This window comes from Vanessa atalanta, chromosome 30, assembly GCF_905147765.1.
Source record: "Vanessa atalanta chromosome 30, ilVanAtal1.2, whole genome shotgun sequence".
Classification (NCBI taxonomy): Eukaryota; Metazoa; Arthropoda; class Insecta; order Lepidoptera; family Nymphalidae; genus Vanessa; species Vanessa atalanta.
In genome coordinates this window covers 538897-554612 of record NC_061900.1, presented here as the reverse complement: position 1 = coordinate 554612, position 15716 = coordinate 538897, and the positions used below count along the sequence as shown (strand labels likewise).

The window sequence follows — 15716 nt, the reverse complement described above, 5'->3', positions numbered from 1 at the left end:
AAATATAATTATCATTGTACATGCAAAATGGAAAAAAAATATCCCGCCTAGTTTCTTTCGCCGGTTCCTCTCAGGTCCGAGGTGTTAAATTCCGAACCGGTGGTAGATTTTTGACTATCAATAAGCAAGTGTAAGCACTTCTATATTGAATAAGGATTTTTGACTTTGACTTTAACAACAGGCACATTATTGGTGACCAGTTCAACTACCAAAGGTCTTAAATACAAGGGTCGACTTATATTGGTTTTAAATTTTACTATACATACGTTACTCATATACTCGTGGAGTAAATCCTGCAAGGCCTGCCTGACTGCGTTACACTCGGCCACGATACGTTCACGGCGCTCGTCTCTGCGAACAAACATATAATTATCATTCGTTGCTTCCATTTTTAAGGGCTATGTCACGTGTTAGATATAAATATATGTATTCCATTTAAGCTTTCCTTAAACCAACTACATTATTTACATTAGCATCCTCTAAATTTCTCACGGCTTGGCTAAGGCCTCCTTTGAGGACAAGGTTTGAAGCATATTCCACCACGCTGCTCCAATACGGGTTGTTCAATGGTAGAATGCTCGCCTGCCTCAAATCAAATTTCACCAAATTCTGTTTAGCGCTTGAGGCGTGAATGAGCGACGGACAGTTAAAACAGAGGTTCTCACGCCTTTATAATAGTATACATATTCGTACTCAAAAAATAAATTAAAATGTCCTCACTGTTAACAATTACATCAACACTGACATTTGTTTGTTGGTTTTAAGGTCTACAAGTGTCTTCCAAAACAAAGTAACCGTTTGGTTTGATAATATCAGGCGTTACCAAAGCAATTCTCACCTGGTACAGGAGCTGTCCGCCATGAGCGCGGCTCCGGATATGATGGACTCGAGACGCTCCTCCAGTGAGGGTCTGGTGCGCAGCTCGGAGTACGCCAGCGGTTCCATCACCATACGCTCCTGAAAACACAACAGTACTTGTTTATTAACAATTCTATAAGAATTACAAAGAACAATGATATCGTGTGTTTTATTATGGAAAGTTAGTTATGAGGTTTACCTAAAGTCTATTGCAATGGAAGGAGGAGTAAGGATAATCAAACCTTTTTTTTCTATTTATTTTTTTTATATTTTTATGAAATGATAGGTTTTGTCACAGCCCACACCACCTCCATCGTTTATAAGACTATTTTATAACCTCTAAAGCAGTTGGTGAGGACAGGATGATGTTAAATACGAAACAACGCACCATTATACAAATATAAACGGGTGCTGCGTACACTGTTGTATTCAACCAATTTCATTCAACGGCATCCCCCACATTATTCAAATTATATATATAAAGAACTTGGTTACATTCTGTGCCCAGTAGCGAGTCAATTTTGTGTCAATACAATCAGAAATCATAAACTCAACTCACATCAAAATCATCAAGCGCCTGCGCCAGCTCGCCCGGACCTTCGACGGGCACCCGATTTGAACCTGAAAATATAAATGGTCTGTAAGTATGTCTCGTTTCCATTTTAGGGCTTCGGCCTCGCGGGTCGTAGCATAGTGTTATACAGTATGTAACTTTTCCAGCATGGCTTTTTGGTGAAGTATATATATCTTATATTCGTAAGCGTGTTGAGAGGTAGGCGTCAGTGACAGAGCACACGGCCGTAGCACGTGCGTGTGAGTGTGTGTGTGTGGAGGGAGGGGACTGTGTCGGTACCGGCGGCGGGCAGGGCGCGTCCGCGCGCGACTGCGGCGATGGTGTCGACGGCGGAGCACACGGCGCGCAGCACGAAGTCACGGTTGGCCTTCGCCGCCGCCAGCTCGGGGTGCCGCACGTACACCTACGCAACGGATAGAATAAGTATCAACGTAAATATTTAAGACTAGAATCAAAATGATTATTTAAAAATCTTTTTATATAATACCTGACCTGATTACGATGTATGATAAGTGGGGGGGAGGGTACCTACCCGAGGGCTTGCACAATGCCCTCCCACTCCTACAGTGTGAAATGATAGGCGTCCCTCAAGGATCAATATTTGGTCAGGTTTTATTTTTGACACATACGAAGCTTACGATATGTTAATTTTATATATATTTTTTGTCTATTACTATTTAAAGTAAGTGATATATGCCGTCTGACAAAGTACCGTCAGCATTAAACTAGGTAATGTGCAAGTTATATATAAAAAGGCAAAGCAATAATGGATTTTTATTTATTTTATTTATTAGGAAACCAACTCACATCATATTTTACTCCAAGGAGCCCCTTACGAACACTTCAATTGTAATTTTACAAGATTAATTAGTTTGTATTGAATATTTTACCAAGCAGGAAAATCAATTGATAATTTTGTCGACCTGACTGCAGTCATAGCGGCCCATCTCAAGGGAGACCAGCCAACTACGCAGGACATATTACAGTGCACAGCCGTGTGCGCAAACACAGGTGCAGTCTCTATTCCCTGACCCTCATAATCCGATGGGACGGCAAATCCGACACGACCGGAAACAGTTCAGGCTCGGGACCAACGGCTTTACGTGCTTTCCGAGACACGGGAACGTACACTTCCAACTTCCAGATTCCATTCGACCAAAAAACCCAATAACTATTTATCGGCTCGTCCTGGGTTTTGAAGCCAGAATTACGGGAACTGTGGAATTATATCTAGGTACTAAGGTCAAGATTGAACCAACGACTTTTCGCTAGAAACATTACTTATTATTAGGCTAAAGTAACAATCACCGATCAAAATTTTACTAAACCATACGAAAATTCCTGATCATATTTGATTCAATCATACCTTGGAAGCGGTCAGCAACATGGTCGAATGCTTCTTCAGCACGGCCCTCGCTGCAGCCAGCTCGTCCTTCATCCTCGGCTCCTTCAGCTCCTTCTGGCGTCTCGCAGCTTGGGCTGCCAGCTCGTTCGCTGATCTGCCGAACTGACGAGCCGACTCCAGGAGCTCGGATTGCGACGACGCGGACTTTAGCTTGTCTAGATCATTTTCCACCTGTAAATGAATATTATAACGCTCGATTAACTTTACTACTACTAATAGCTGATGCGTTTCTAAGCTGACAAGTGGAATTTTTTTTTCAATTTGTTTTTATATTTACGACGAAGGTTTATATAAAATAAAGAGAGAACCTTCCGCCGAACAGATAACACTTTGTACACTAGATAATATTTCCACGTGTGTCGTGGAGTACTCACGGTGCGCAGGTTGGACAGCAGCAGGTGCACGTCCACCATGTCAGCCAGGATGAGCAGGCGGGTGACGGCGGACAGCAGGCTGCGCGCGGCGCGCACCATGCCCGAGCGCACGGACGACGCGCACGGCTCCTCCGAGAACTCGCGCGCCGCCAGGCTCATCGCCGCGCCTGCACATGCGACTTGTTACCGACTGTCCAGTATTACATGCAGAGCTTTACGCTCCATTTGAAACGTTATATCGGTGAGTGAGCCAGTGTGTTTATATCAACTTCAATACTGTTCAACCGTTCATCACGATTAGTATACATTGGAACACTGAGAACATTTAAGAGCACGTCATACCGAATGTCTTCATACAAATAATGAAACAGATAATTAAATCAAATTTCTTTATTAAATATCATGTATTGATTGTCAAATTAAACACTGCCACCGGTTCGGAAAAGAAAATACTCCGGCCTGAGAAGAACCGACGAAAGACACAATATGACAAATTAATAGCGAGGAGGCGGTTGTTTTATTTCCAAAATTAACAACCATTGTCTCACTAATTGTACACTAATATTTCGCACGCAAGCATTCTATAATTCTTTTTTTTTTAATTTGGCATCAAAGGAACGACTGGGGTTCTGTACGATTTTTGGGATCCTGTTGTAAATGCTAATACTATGAACACGACTCACCAGCTTTCCGCACTTCCTCAACAGCGGCGAGCATCTCCTGTGTGATCTCTGGGTTTTCATAAGCGATCGTCTGACCGCGTTCTATGAATATCTCTGTAGCTCGTTCCACGGTCGCGACCAGAGCACTTGCACGTTTCGATTTGCCAGCTTTAATTATTATAAATAAAAAAATAATATTGCGATGAATGATTTGAAACGAACATTTCTTATAGAAAGTCTGTTCCATTAAGAGTAATTTAAAATTTTTACAACTCAATAGTAAATTTTTGATACTTTTCATAACATTGTCATATATTTTTAAGAATATAAGAAATGCCACCAGCAAATAATACAATCTTTTATAGAAATGAGGAACAGAAATGAACTAAGAATAGATCCTTGTGAGACCCTTGTGTTTTACTTGGTGGTAGCTTGTGGTGGCTTTGTGCAAGCCCGTCTGGGTAGGTACCACCCACTCATCATATATTCTACCGCCAAATAACAGTACTCTCTATAGTTGTGTTCCGGTTAGAAGGGTGAGTGAGCCAGTGTAATCACAGGCACAAGGGACATAACAACTTAGTTCCCAGGGGTGGTAGCGCATAGGTGTAAGGAATGGTTAATATTTCTTACAGCGCCTTTGTCTATGGGCGGTGGTGACCACTTACCATCAGGTGACCCATATGCTCGTCCGCTAACCAATGCCATTGAAAAAAAAACCCCCTATATAACCGGAACCCGGAGAAATCTTATTCTATTCAAATTAATGCTCTGAATTCACTGCTCAAGTGATGGAGTGTGGTATCTTTACTATAGCGACGTAACTGCCTGACCAGTTGCTGTACAACCGAAAGTTAGATAAGTCCTTGAGGGCTTCAGGTAACTTCGAGGTACGATGATACGGTCACACCAAACTAGCATGACACCAATCATGGTGGAAGCGTCTTATGTACCAGGAGAACAAGAATAGTGAGAGGATCTCACCGAACGTGGACGAGACCAATCTTGGTTATGGAGCGAGTGTCTCATGTACCAGGAGATCATGAACGGTTAGAAGGTATCACCGGTGGATGATAATAATCTTAGGAAGTAATAGTTTTATACGATTAAAGATGAAACTTACGTCTCTTTTTCTTGGCCGCCTTATCCTTGCTATTCACGAGGGTGGTCACTTGCAATACCAGAGGTTCCAAAGTCCTTTCCACTGACATCGTCCTGATTTCCAAGTTCTTGGGATCCCATTTCAGGGTGAGCTGCCCGGTCGTACCGTAGGGATCCGTCATAGTTGCCATCGTAGCTACAACGAATAAATTCAATTATTAATAAGGAAATAATTGTTTAAAATAAAGATATCTGCTCGTTATTATGGAATCGAGGAAGCCAAAAGAGGATAGAAGTGGAAATAACCTCGATAAAATGTAACCCTTCCTACTCGAATCGTTTTCGGTTCATTGTTGTCATCGAAGGACTTTTACATACAGAATGGGCTGTCTTAGAATTATTAACCTACTTCAATTCCATTCGATTTTGTGACCAGACGGGTTAGTGATGATTAAAAGACATCATTAATAATAATTAAAGCACCCAGTCCACTGAAAGATGTCTATGTTTAACTTACTGTTTGTTTAATTAGTATTGTGTTGTGTTTGAAGGGTGAGTGAGCTAGTGTAACTACAGCTACAAAGGGTTAATTAATTCCCAAGGTTGGCGGCGCATTGGCAATGTAAAGAATGGTTAATATTTCTTACAGCACCAATGTCTATAGGCAGTATTGATCACTTAACATCAGGTGGTCCAATTTCTTGACCTTTTACATAAAAAAAGGTTACGGGACAAATTCTCATGTTCTAAGTTTGTGTTTATAATTCTCATGCAGTAAAATAAATTTATTATAAATAAATCTGCATGTATTGGATAACAAAATATGCACCATGTATATGAAACAACACAAATCAAACCAGCTTATACAGTGTCCATATACATTGTGACAAAAATATGTAACCATTGTTTTGATAAATTACTTGACATAGTTACTTGGGCTAGGGTAAATACAATGTGCCGACACTCAATATGTACACTTTAATTAAGAAACTTTTGTTTACAATCAGAGATCTACAAATAAATCTATAATAATTATAATATACAAGCAATTTTTTATTATGCAACTTTTTTCATCTATCTGGTTAGGTACCAGCCACTCATGATAATCTACTACCAAACAGAGCAATACTCAGTATTGTTGTGTTCCAGTTTGAAGGGCGAGTATGCCAGTAACTGCAGGTAAGTAACATAACATCTTATTTGCCAGAACATTATTATTCGGCTGAACATTTTCTAAAACTGACTAGTTACCCCGAGAGCTAGTCAGGGAGCTGGGTCGCTTCACACAGGTACAATTCAGTTCTATATTCATCTTTAAGATTTATAAAACAAAATAAGAAAATTCTCAGCTTTCCTGTACTATATCATATCAAATTCTTCTTGAATCACTTTGTATATTCATAAAATTTGCATAAAGATCTGTTGCGTAGTTTAAAAGAGATCAGTACAGATGGAGGGATGTGACTTTTAACTTTTTCAGTTTATTTATGCAGCCAAATTTTGGAGAAAATTTCTTTACGCATTGTTTTGTTATTGATTAAAATACATAAATATGACTAACTTACTAAATCTAGCCATTTTTACTAAGAGGTGTTACAATTAGTAAGGGACCTGTATAACATTCAACCAATCCATCTTCCATTTTAAGAATATGTTAATTTAAAAAAAAGAAATAGGTCTACTGAAAATATGCTCAAGGACAATTTTATAAATTATTTAAACAAAGTTAAATTTTTATGTTTTAGTAGAATAAGCGTTGGGTGAATCTGGTCATTCTGGCATGGTGAAGACGTAACAGACAGAGTTACTTTCACATTTATAATATTAGTATAGATATATATAATTAAGAAAAACCACAAGACATTAAACTTATCTCTTTTCATATTAAGAACCAGAGATTTTAATGGACAAATTCAAACTTAATTAAGTATCATATATTCTTTTTTTTAATATTGAATGGCTCTGGATCAAATCTTATACAGCCATTCTGCTAATAAATACACATTGTTTGTAATTCCAATACATCCTTAAATAAGATTGAACTTTTGATTTAGATTTTTTTTTAATAACTAGTCTAACTAGCTAAATTCCCAAAAACGAAGGGACGTTTCTGTAAACACTTTACTAACAATCGTACTTCTAGCATCATGCAAGTAATGTAGATAAATCCGAGTACTTATAGTATCACTTCCTGTATAAATATGTCGATTAGTAATGTCGATATAGAAATTAGGTCTTAGATATGCAACCTATCCTACCTTTTATTAAGTCGTGAAAGTACTTGAAAATGACTCATTCAAGTCCGCGATATAAGTTCGATCGGATTAAAAATGCACTAACTTAAGTATTAAAGGATAACACAATCGATTCTTATACTAACAATATAGATAAGTTATAAATTCAAACAATACCATTATGCATTTTAATTATAAATCGCGAAATATTTAAAGAACTTTATAATTAAGAGGTCTTTTTTATTTGATCGTGTAAAGTATTGACATTTATTGTTTAATCATTTACCTGTTATTTGGAGATAATATGATGGTTTTAAGCTTAATTTAGGTATGCACTTAACTAATTATTACGATATACACTTAAATTCACACACTTAACATTAAAATAACACTAAATACACGATAAAATAAGTAATAACTGATGAACAAACACGAAGGCGTGTCAAAAACAATATCACTGAGAGAGTACTGGGTTAACAGTTTTCCAACTTGCCAATGTTGAGTGTTGCCAAATACTAAACTTTATTAGAAAGGAGAAACTATGTCAAATTTTAATTAAAATGTATTAAAGTAATTATTTCGTAATAAAGAAATATATTCAAAAAATTACTACTCTATTTGTTCATTCTGGTCTCGATATGCGCTCCACTACGCCGCTTTGTCTTTTGTTCACTTTAAACTTCACAGTGTATTTCGTTAATTTGAATCCATTGGCTTAGTTTGAGCTGTAATTAAACGTGCAAATTTACTGCGATGTTTTGACAGCTATCCAAAAAAAATATTCATACTATAATCACATAACATTATCAGTGCTTTCAAAAATTAAAAATACATATTTTTTATCGATCAAATCTCCATATATCTGATGTACCTGTCTGTCACTGCGCAGTCTGTGCCTTCCTTTAATGTATCTTAATATAATTTTAGTTCAATCTAATAGGTACTTAATCGAAAATTTTATTAACATTATTTTATCAATATTTATGTTATAAATGTACTTTAAGCAGTTCTTCCGCTAAGCTTATATACACATTGACTTCGAAAGTTCCGATACCAAATTTGTCATCGTTCAAAATGCATTTTTTTCACAATACCACAGATTGTTTAGAGCTCGACCAATCAAGTGTAAATTCCAGCTCGAAGTATAAAATTAATTTTATGGTAATGATGATAATAATGATTCTCAATTACCCTGGCTTAGTTATTTCGGCTTTCTGTTCGGGATCTTAAATTAATATTAAATAATCACGCTATAATAATTGGTCAATAAAATGGCAACAAAAGTATTTTACATTTATCGTGCTTATTTACTAACTTATCCACATTTAATTTTATTTAGCTGAAAGATACTTTTTTAGAAAAATCACTTTTTTGCCAGAACTTTCTCGTTTGTTTCGTCAAGCTAATAAAGTTTCGGATTACGGGGTCCTGGATTTAGCTGGCTCTCTCGTCATGCTTCAAATGCCGTCTCAGTGGACTATGTAAGTGAATAAAGCACTTGTGTTTGTTTGTGTTTGTACACACTTGTGCTCTATTTGCCGTTTTTGCCGAAATATAAATAATTTTCGAAGATAACACTGCATAAAATGACGCATCATTATTAAAATTTTGCATAACATTTCAAGGCGACACGGGTATTAAATAAATAGCATTACTCATTTATGGAAAAAAAAAATACGTATTTTGCTTCCAAAAGTAGATATATATTTATGCAATGCCCATTTGTTTTATTACATATTAATTATATATTAAATAACAGAACTAAAATTTTTGGAATGTTTTTAGTTTAATACCAAGTAATTTTTAGGTATTTAATTTTAATATTGGAATCCGGATTAATTACAAACACAACACATTTGAATTTTTAAAATGAAACGATTTTCTGTGATAACTTTTTTATTATCATATTTAACTTAAATCGAATTCGTCTTCCATACCTTTAAAAATATCCGCATAAGCCTCGGTTGTAGTTGAAGTAGTTGTCGTAGAAAACAAACTATCTAAATCTTCTTTCATTTTCTTTTCTATAAGTTTCTTCTTTTCAGCGTTCTCTATATTTTGTACTTCAGAATTTTTAATAAAATTATTAACATCAAATAATGTCACATTCGCAATTTCCGTTGTTAGCTGTGTAATCGTTGTCTCGGTTACCTTTTCCGTATTTTCAATTACTTTAGTAGGTTTAGTTATTTGTGTACTTAATAAAAACTTTTCGGTAATATTTATACTAGTAACACTTGTATTATGAATAGGTTCGGTAGTAACTGATGTGTTGTTAGTTAAAAACATTATTCTCCTTGAATTATAAATTTTAGATATATTTTTCGAATTGTTATCAAAGTTTTTTTTTAATTGCATATTTGTTATGGGCTCTGTCAATGTTGTTTTTTTAATTTCATTTCTAGAAGTTTCTGGATAATTGGCGCGTCTTATTTTATCAGTTTCAAATATTTTATAAGACGTTGAATTGTTTTTGCGTGTTTTCACATCACTTTTGTGTACATTTTTTTGATTTTTATTCGTCTGCTTATCGTATTTATGCAAGTTACCGAATTGTTCCGAATTGTCAGAACCACTGGCTGATTGTGAGGACTTTTCTGCAGTACTGTCGTAATCTGTTTCGGAAATGTCGTCTTTAACTTTTCCAATTGTCTTGGCTTTAGATCTGTAAAATGATTATAATAGATTCATATGTTGTTAATTCACCACATAGTATAAAACAAAGTCGCTATAATACATGCATAATATGGTACATATATAATTTTAAGGTTTGCTAATGTGATGTCGTAAATAAACACATTTTAGCTAGTATTATATAAGCAAATGTTTGAGGTAATAGGGCTTGTGTTTAATCTTCAAAAGTTGGAAGAGTTAGTGACTCAGTATAACTACAGACACAAGGAATATAACATCTTAGTTCTTCAGGTTTGTGGCACCTTTTCAATGTAAGGAATGCTTTATATTTCTTACACCGCAAATATCTACGACGTTGACATTTCTTATTAGTTATAGGAACTGCCGCTAGAAGAGAAAACTTAGAACGTTTAGTATTAAAATTTGAAATTTCATTATCTTTAAATAAAAATTCAAATAATAATCAAACGAAAAAACAAGTTTATGCTGCACTAATGTTGCACAATACGTCATACTGCTATTCAACACGTCCCATCCAAAAAGCTTCTAAATCGAACAGCACACGGCTACGCCAGTCAAGAGCATGTGCCCTACCAAAAGGTGCTCAACGAGGCTAAAGTAGTTTTCCCCTTAAAAAATTAACTGTACAACCCTTAACAAAAGTAATTTGTTCCGAAATGGAATATTTACAGATATAACTTTATAAAGCTTTTTTCATTCAAAATATTAGTAATTTGGTTTTGATGAATTTACCTAAATCTTGCAGATTTATTCCGTTGTGTTGTCCGCTTGTATCTAGTATCACTTTTAACGCCATCAATAATTTCATTAGTACGATCTTTTTCGTCACTTTCCTTTTCACTACTTGAATTAACGTCACCTGATGACGTGATACGCTCTTGCGTGTCAATTTCATTTTTATCCGTTCGAATATCCCCATGAGATTCATTTTGTATTTTATTATTTGTATCTGGGATGAATTTTCTTTTTTTTATAATTTCTAAATTCTCTGGATACAATGTCACGTGGGTAAGTTTAACTCTATCGTCTTTTGTATGTCTTGGTTTTTCATTAAAGTATTTTGAATTGGTATGTTGTTTCTTATTGTGAATAGTTATTTCTTTCAGTTTCTGTTTATAAAGTGGTAGCTTTGTTTGTACGTTGAAATCATCGACTTCACTCAAAGCTCTATTATTCATTGCATTGCGATTATATTCGTCAAACAACATTTCCAATATCCTTCTTTTATCATCTGTTATATTTAACTCCGAAACCAAATCGCGAAGTGCTGTTTTAATAAATTTTCTCAGTTCATTGTCCGTTTCCGACCTGCGACGAAATACATTCAACCTATTTAGAATGTTAAGAAACTTCTGTTCCGAATTTCTCTTGTATAATGAATTGATGAAATTAAGATAGAAATTGTCGTTTCTATTGCCGTTAGTATTTCTTAAATTACTTAATAGATTGTCTAGATTGTTTCGAGCTTTTCTGGAGTCACGTTTCATGTTAGCGATATTGTTTTTTAAATAATCTCTAATGTAATCAACATCTTTTAAATCCATTTCATTTATTTCGCTATGAATTATGTCGAGTAATTCAACTAATTCGTCATCTTTATAAGAATTAGTCGCTATAATAGCATCTTTGAGAAAATCTATAAAATTGTAAGGCTTCTTCTTTTCATCTGGAACGTTGTCTTCTGGATTTTCCTTAAAAGTATTTCTGATATCGTTTATGATTCCTTTTATCTTGTCTAAGACACCCGAATCAACTGCGTCATTAAATTCTAATACGGTTTCTAATGCAAGGTCCACACTTGAGCCTTTAGATGCTTTTGTTGTATCTACAAAATTAAATTAATGTTATTATATCAAATTATACAATCGAACGGCGAAATGACTACTATTTAGATTAAACTCTTCATAACTTTTATTCATTTTTATATAATGTGCTGTCTTCCTTTCTCTCTCGCCACTATCCCTATCTGTCGGTTATACCGCTCTCGCTCATGTCATCCCTTCTACAGTCCATCTCACATATTTTAAATCTGCTCTCGTCTTTTAACTATCTACATTCACACTCAGCACACTTCTTACAATACGACATTCATCCCTTCCGTATTTTACTTTATACTATAATAATCGTCTACCTTTCAGCATAATGCGATTCAAATAAGAACAGGAATTTCAATGACCTTGACCTGTCAACTGTCATCCGAAAAGTACAGTTCGCAAATAAAAAATAGTCTTCTACGTTTTTCTATTTGATTATGATGTAAGCTTATGTTTTTTTATGAAGTATGCAGGCGGATAGTCTAATTGGCCACCCAGTGAGTAGTAGCTACTAACACTCATAGACATTGGTGCCAAAATAAATTTTAACCATTCCTACGATTCCATTATCTACGAATGTCTTTGGTCGCGAGATAAGATATTTGTAACATGTTATGTTTTCCAAAACCTGTCATTATTTGAAATGTTTGTCTGATGCCGACAATTTAAAATTCATAAGAATAACGTACCCAATAATGTCAAAAGAAACGATAACGGTAGCACACGCATTTTCAGCAAGTATTACATTAAAACTAGATTCGTCCAACCGACTTTGCTCTTAATTATTCTAAGCAATTATGAAAATCGTCTATTTGGTTATTTTTGACCATTTACATTTGAAGAACAGTGACCAAAAAATACCTGCTTGGTTTCTTTCGCCGATTCTCAAGTCCGAGGTATTTAGTACCAGAACTGATGGTAGATTTCTGACGGTCACAAATAAGCAAGTGTAACGCTTCTATATTCAATGAAGATTTGACTTTGATTTTGAGACTAGCCAACAATGGGTAATATCATAGTGCCCAAATAGCGTATAGTTTTATTATTGTGCGTAAAAGGAACATTCCTGTTTTGTCGATCTTAAGTCCTGTATCCTGTAGCCGTTATGTCAATAGGACAATACGAGATCCTTGGAACAGTTGTAGAATGCTGTCAATTATCTCTGGTTGCTTTTAAATTTCATAACCTTTATTGGAATGACCAATAAACTCTGATTTTACAAACTTTGATGCCTTCAGTTCTCAAGACTATGCATTTATGTTGGATACTGTGTAGCTAGCAATAACTTTCAGAAGAAAGGCATTTAATTTAAGTTGCTGGTATATTATTGTCCTATTATGACTTTAATGAGTACCCTTAATTTTTAAATAAATTTACGCCGAAGAATAGCCTTGAGTTCTCAAGGTCTTATCAAGTAACGAGTATCAATGAGGTATTTCTGTCAAAAGACATTAATACTTATGGAAATCAAAACCAGTGTTTCCACTTTGGGATCGAAAATGTTATTTCTCTGACAGTTATTACTAGCTCACTAACTTTTTAAATTAGAGCAGCTGTTTTAAGTATTAATGTATAATGACTGTATGCTTTATACCAAAAAATAAAATATTATTTCATTTAAACAAAGAAATAACAACAAATGAGATTTACTGTAATAGTAATTATAATACGATGGCTACGAGAGTCTAAAAAGGGTGTCAGAAATGAATAAATAAAGAACGAAACATTCGGCACTGGTGGCTATCAACCATGGGTTCTTTATTCAACCAGGCACTGTCGAGGTATTCTGTAACAAGAAACTTGAAACTCACCGTGGAAAACGAGCGTAAAATTTAAGAATATGATGTGTAAAATCTTCTATAATAATTATAAAATGAATACACGTATCACCGTTAGTTGGACGTCCGGGTACAATGCATTGGCTTTACATTCTACTAGGCTACTAAGGTTCTTGATTATTCTCCTTTATCCGCACCTTACTTCATAAAGTCATAGATGTTTCTAGAATATAATTTGAACTACTTTTTCCAGCGACTTTACTGATGAATCGCTGTCCCTTTCACCATCAACATTAATATAAATAAAACTCACCTAATCCTATCTGATCTAATTTATAACTAAAAATTGTATTTTTAAATTCTTAACATTCAACAAAATTTAACTATACGGATTTCGTTTTGATATGTAATAAAAACAATCGCTCATAAAATGTACATTTCTTACAAAGTAAATTGTTTCGTATTGAATTATTAATCACGTAATATTTAACTCGATGATACATTTTGCGATATATTTACTGTTGTACAGTTTTGCGCCACACTTCGCACAGACGTTTCGAGGTATTTTTTAAGATGATATCTCTTTTAGCGCAAAATTATTTAGTATTCAAGGTCAAGTATAGTTCAGGGTGAATACACCCGGGAATAATATATATCAAATACCTATCATCCCAAGGCTGCTTGCTAACTGCACATGAAATAGTAGTGTCCTAACCTAACCTAACAAAGATTCCTATTTCTACACTTTTTCACAATTGGACAGAAAAGGGACTCTGACAGATTAAGCGATCAAAGCCTACCTAGATTTGATCCAAGATACTCAAGGCGTTAACTCATTAGCGTACAAGCTTCGATCGAAGATCTAAGAAGTAGTTTTTGAAATCGTTCAGAAATAAGATGAGAAAGAGATTATTATTAATCAAACAGTTCCTTTGACTCTTTTTAAGATTGCTTGAAATTTGAGTCAAATATGCATTAATTTAGTATTTTGTTAATAATTTCAGGATTCAAATTAAAACCAATTTATAACAAACGTACACTAAGTAGTGATGTATTTAATCGTAGAATAAATAATTTAAGACATTATTTAAATAATTATCGTAAAAACAATTACTTTGATTACGATTATGAAGACTGGGATGATAATGTACAAACATTGCTAAGACAGGGATCTATTGAAACAACTACAATTACTTCCACTGTTAAACTAAGCGAAACAACAGCTTATACAGAAAATACAGTACTGACAATCGGAGAGACGAGTGTTGTCAATAATTTTACAAATGTTGAAAATTATACAGAGTCAATTAAAAATTTGACAAATACTGATGTGACTATCGGAGCTATTACAAATAGTCCTATTACTAAAACTTTAGATAAATCTGAATCTTCAAGAACTCCATCCATAAACATAGAAACATCACATGTAATAACTGTTCCTAATGAAACAGAGAATTTGTTGGAAGTCTTCGTTACGACGAATACAGCCGTCGAGACATCTTCACCGCCATCTTTTCATTTCGAAACTTACTTTCCGGGAATAACTGACGATATTTTAGACCACCGTAAGTTTCACAATCTCAAATGTTATTAACAAATTAATAATTATAATATACCGAACAGTATATCGAACAATCGTAAAAATCTGATATTCTTTACAACCAATTATAAACAAACCAATATCAAAAACAATTGGGTCGTTATTATCTTCTATATATTATTATGTTTTTTCTTTTTAATTTATAGTAGATTGAGAAATTAGCTTAAAAGGCTTGTACAAAGCACTACAACCATGTGCAACGTTTAATGTGACTTTTCCAAATGCTACACGAACGATATTCATTATCTTCTATCTAACTAAACTAAATATACCTGTAGGTGTTCCCCTGGGATCAACATTTGACCATTTTCTAATTTTAGTATATATAAATGATTTCCTTATTTGTGTTAAATTAATTTATATTATAAATTTTTTATAATTATTAACTTTACTCTAGTCAGCAAAAGTAAGCAACACCCCTACAATATGCTTACGTAAAGACTGGTACATATATTTTTTATTCTTTTAAGTATTATTTATGGCTATTTTTGACAAGCAGTGTAAGACTAGAAGATTCTCATGACCTATAGAGGAATTTTATTTACATCTATTGTCTATGCCAGCTAATTATTCTATTCTTATTTGTTCACTTGTGAAACTTGTGAAAATGTTGGTGTTTGAAGTCAAATTAATCAACTTCAATTAATTTGACAAAACGAAT

The 15716-nt window shown here is 34.5% G+C and overlaps 2 protein-coding genes across 4 annotated transcripts in view; both read right to left on the bottom strand.

Moving 5' to 3' along the window:
- The window catches only part of LOC125075134 (catenin alpha), a 60787-nt gene extending 53127 nt beyond the window's left edge, over window positions 1-7660 (bottom strand). For 2 of the 3 annotated variants that reach the window (XM_047686732.1, XM_047686734.1), the window contains exons 1-9: window positions 7495-7660; window positions 4997-5170; window positions 3895-4041; window positions 3212-3378; window positions 2799-3008; window positions 1712-1835; window positions 1418-1479; window positions 839-957; window positions 267-351 (exon numbers count right to left, since the gene is read on the bottom strand). In XM_047686732.1, the coding sequence (XP_047542688.1) occupies window positions 267-351; window positions 839-957; window positions 1418-1479; window positions 1712-1835; window positions 2799-3008; window positions 3212-3378; window positions 3895-4041; window positions 4997-5165 (1083 nt within the window). In that variant the 5' untranslated portion in view covers window positions 5166-5170; window positions 7495-7660. Of the gene's footprint in view, window positions 1-266; window positions 352-838; window positions 958-1417; window positions 1480-1711; window positions 1836-2798; window positions 3009-3211; window positions 3379-3894; window positions 4042-4996; window positions 5171-7232; window positions 7341-7494 lie in introns of those variants that run through there. The other variant, XM_047686733.1, reaches the window with a different exon arrangement.
- Window positions 7661-9116: 1456 nt separating this feature from the next.
- On the bottom strand, window positions 9117-12410 carry LOC125075376. The gene is made up of 5 exons (XM_047687118.1): window positions 12367-12410; window positions 11281-11688; window positions 10596-10722; window positions 9758-9873; window positions 9117-9271 (listed from the first exon to the last, which is right to left on the bottom strand). The coding sequence occupies exons 1-5, from the start codon at window positions 12404-12406 to the stop codon at window positions 9117-9119; spliced, it is 846 nt and encodes a 281-aa protein (XP_047543074.1). The 5' UTR covers window positions 12407-12410.
- Window positions 12411-15716: the final 3306 nt, after the last annotated feature.

Bases quoted from the DNA above. Each gene is read 5' to 3' on its own strand.
- LOC125075376 (XM_047687118.1), bottom strand. From the start codon at position 12,406: ATGCGTGTGCTACCGTTATCGTTTCTTTTGACATTATTGG. The intron at 11,689-12,366 runs GTACGTTATTCT...TTAATTTTGTAG, and splicing joins GTTTCTTTTGACATTATTGG to ATACAACAAAAGCATCTAAA. The intron at 9,272-9,757 runs GTAACTTGCATA...AAAATTCTGAAG, and splicing joins TGACAATTCGGAACAATTCG to TACAAAATATAGAGAACGCT.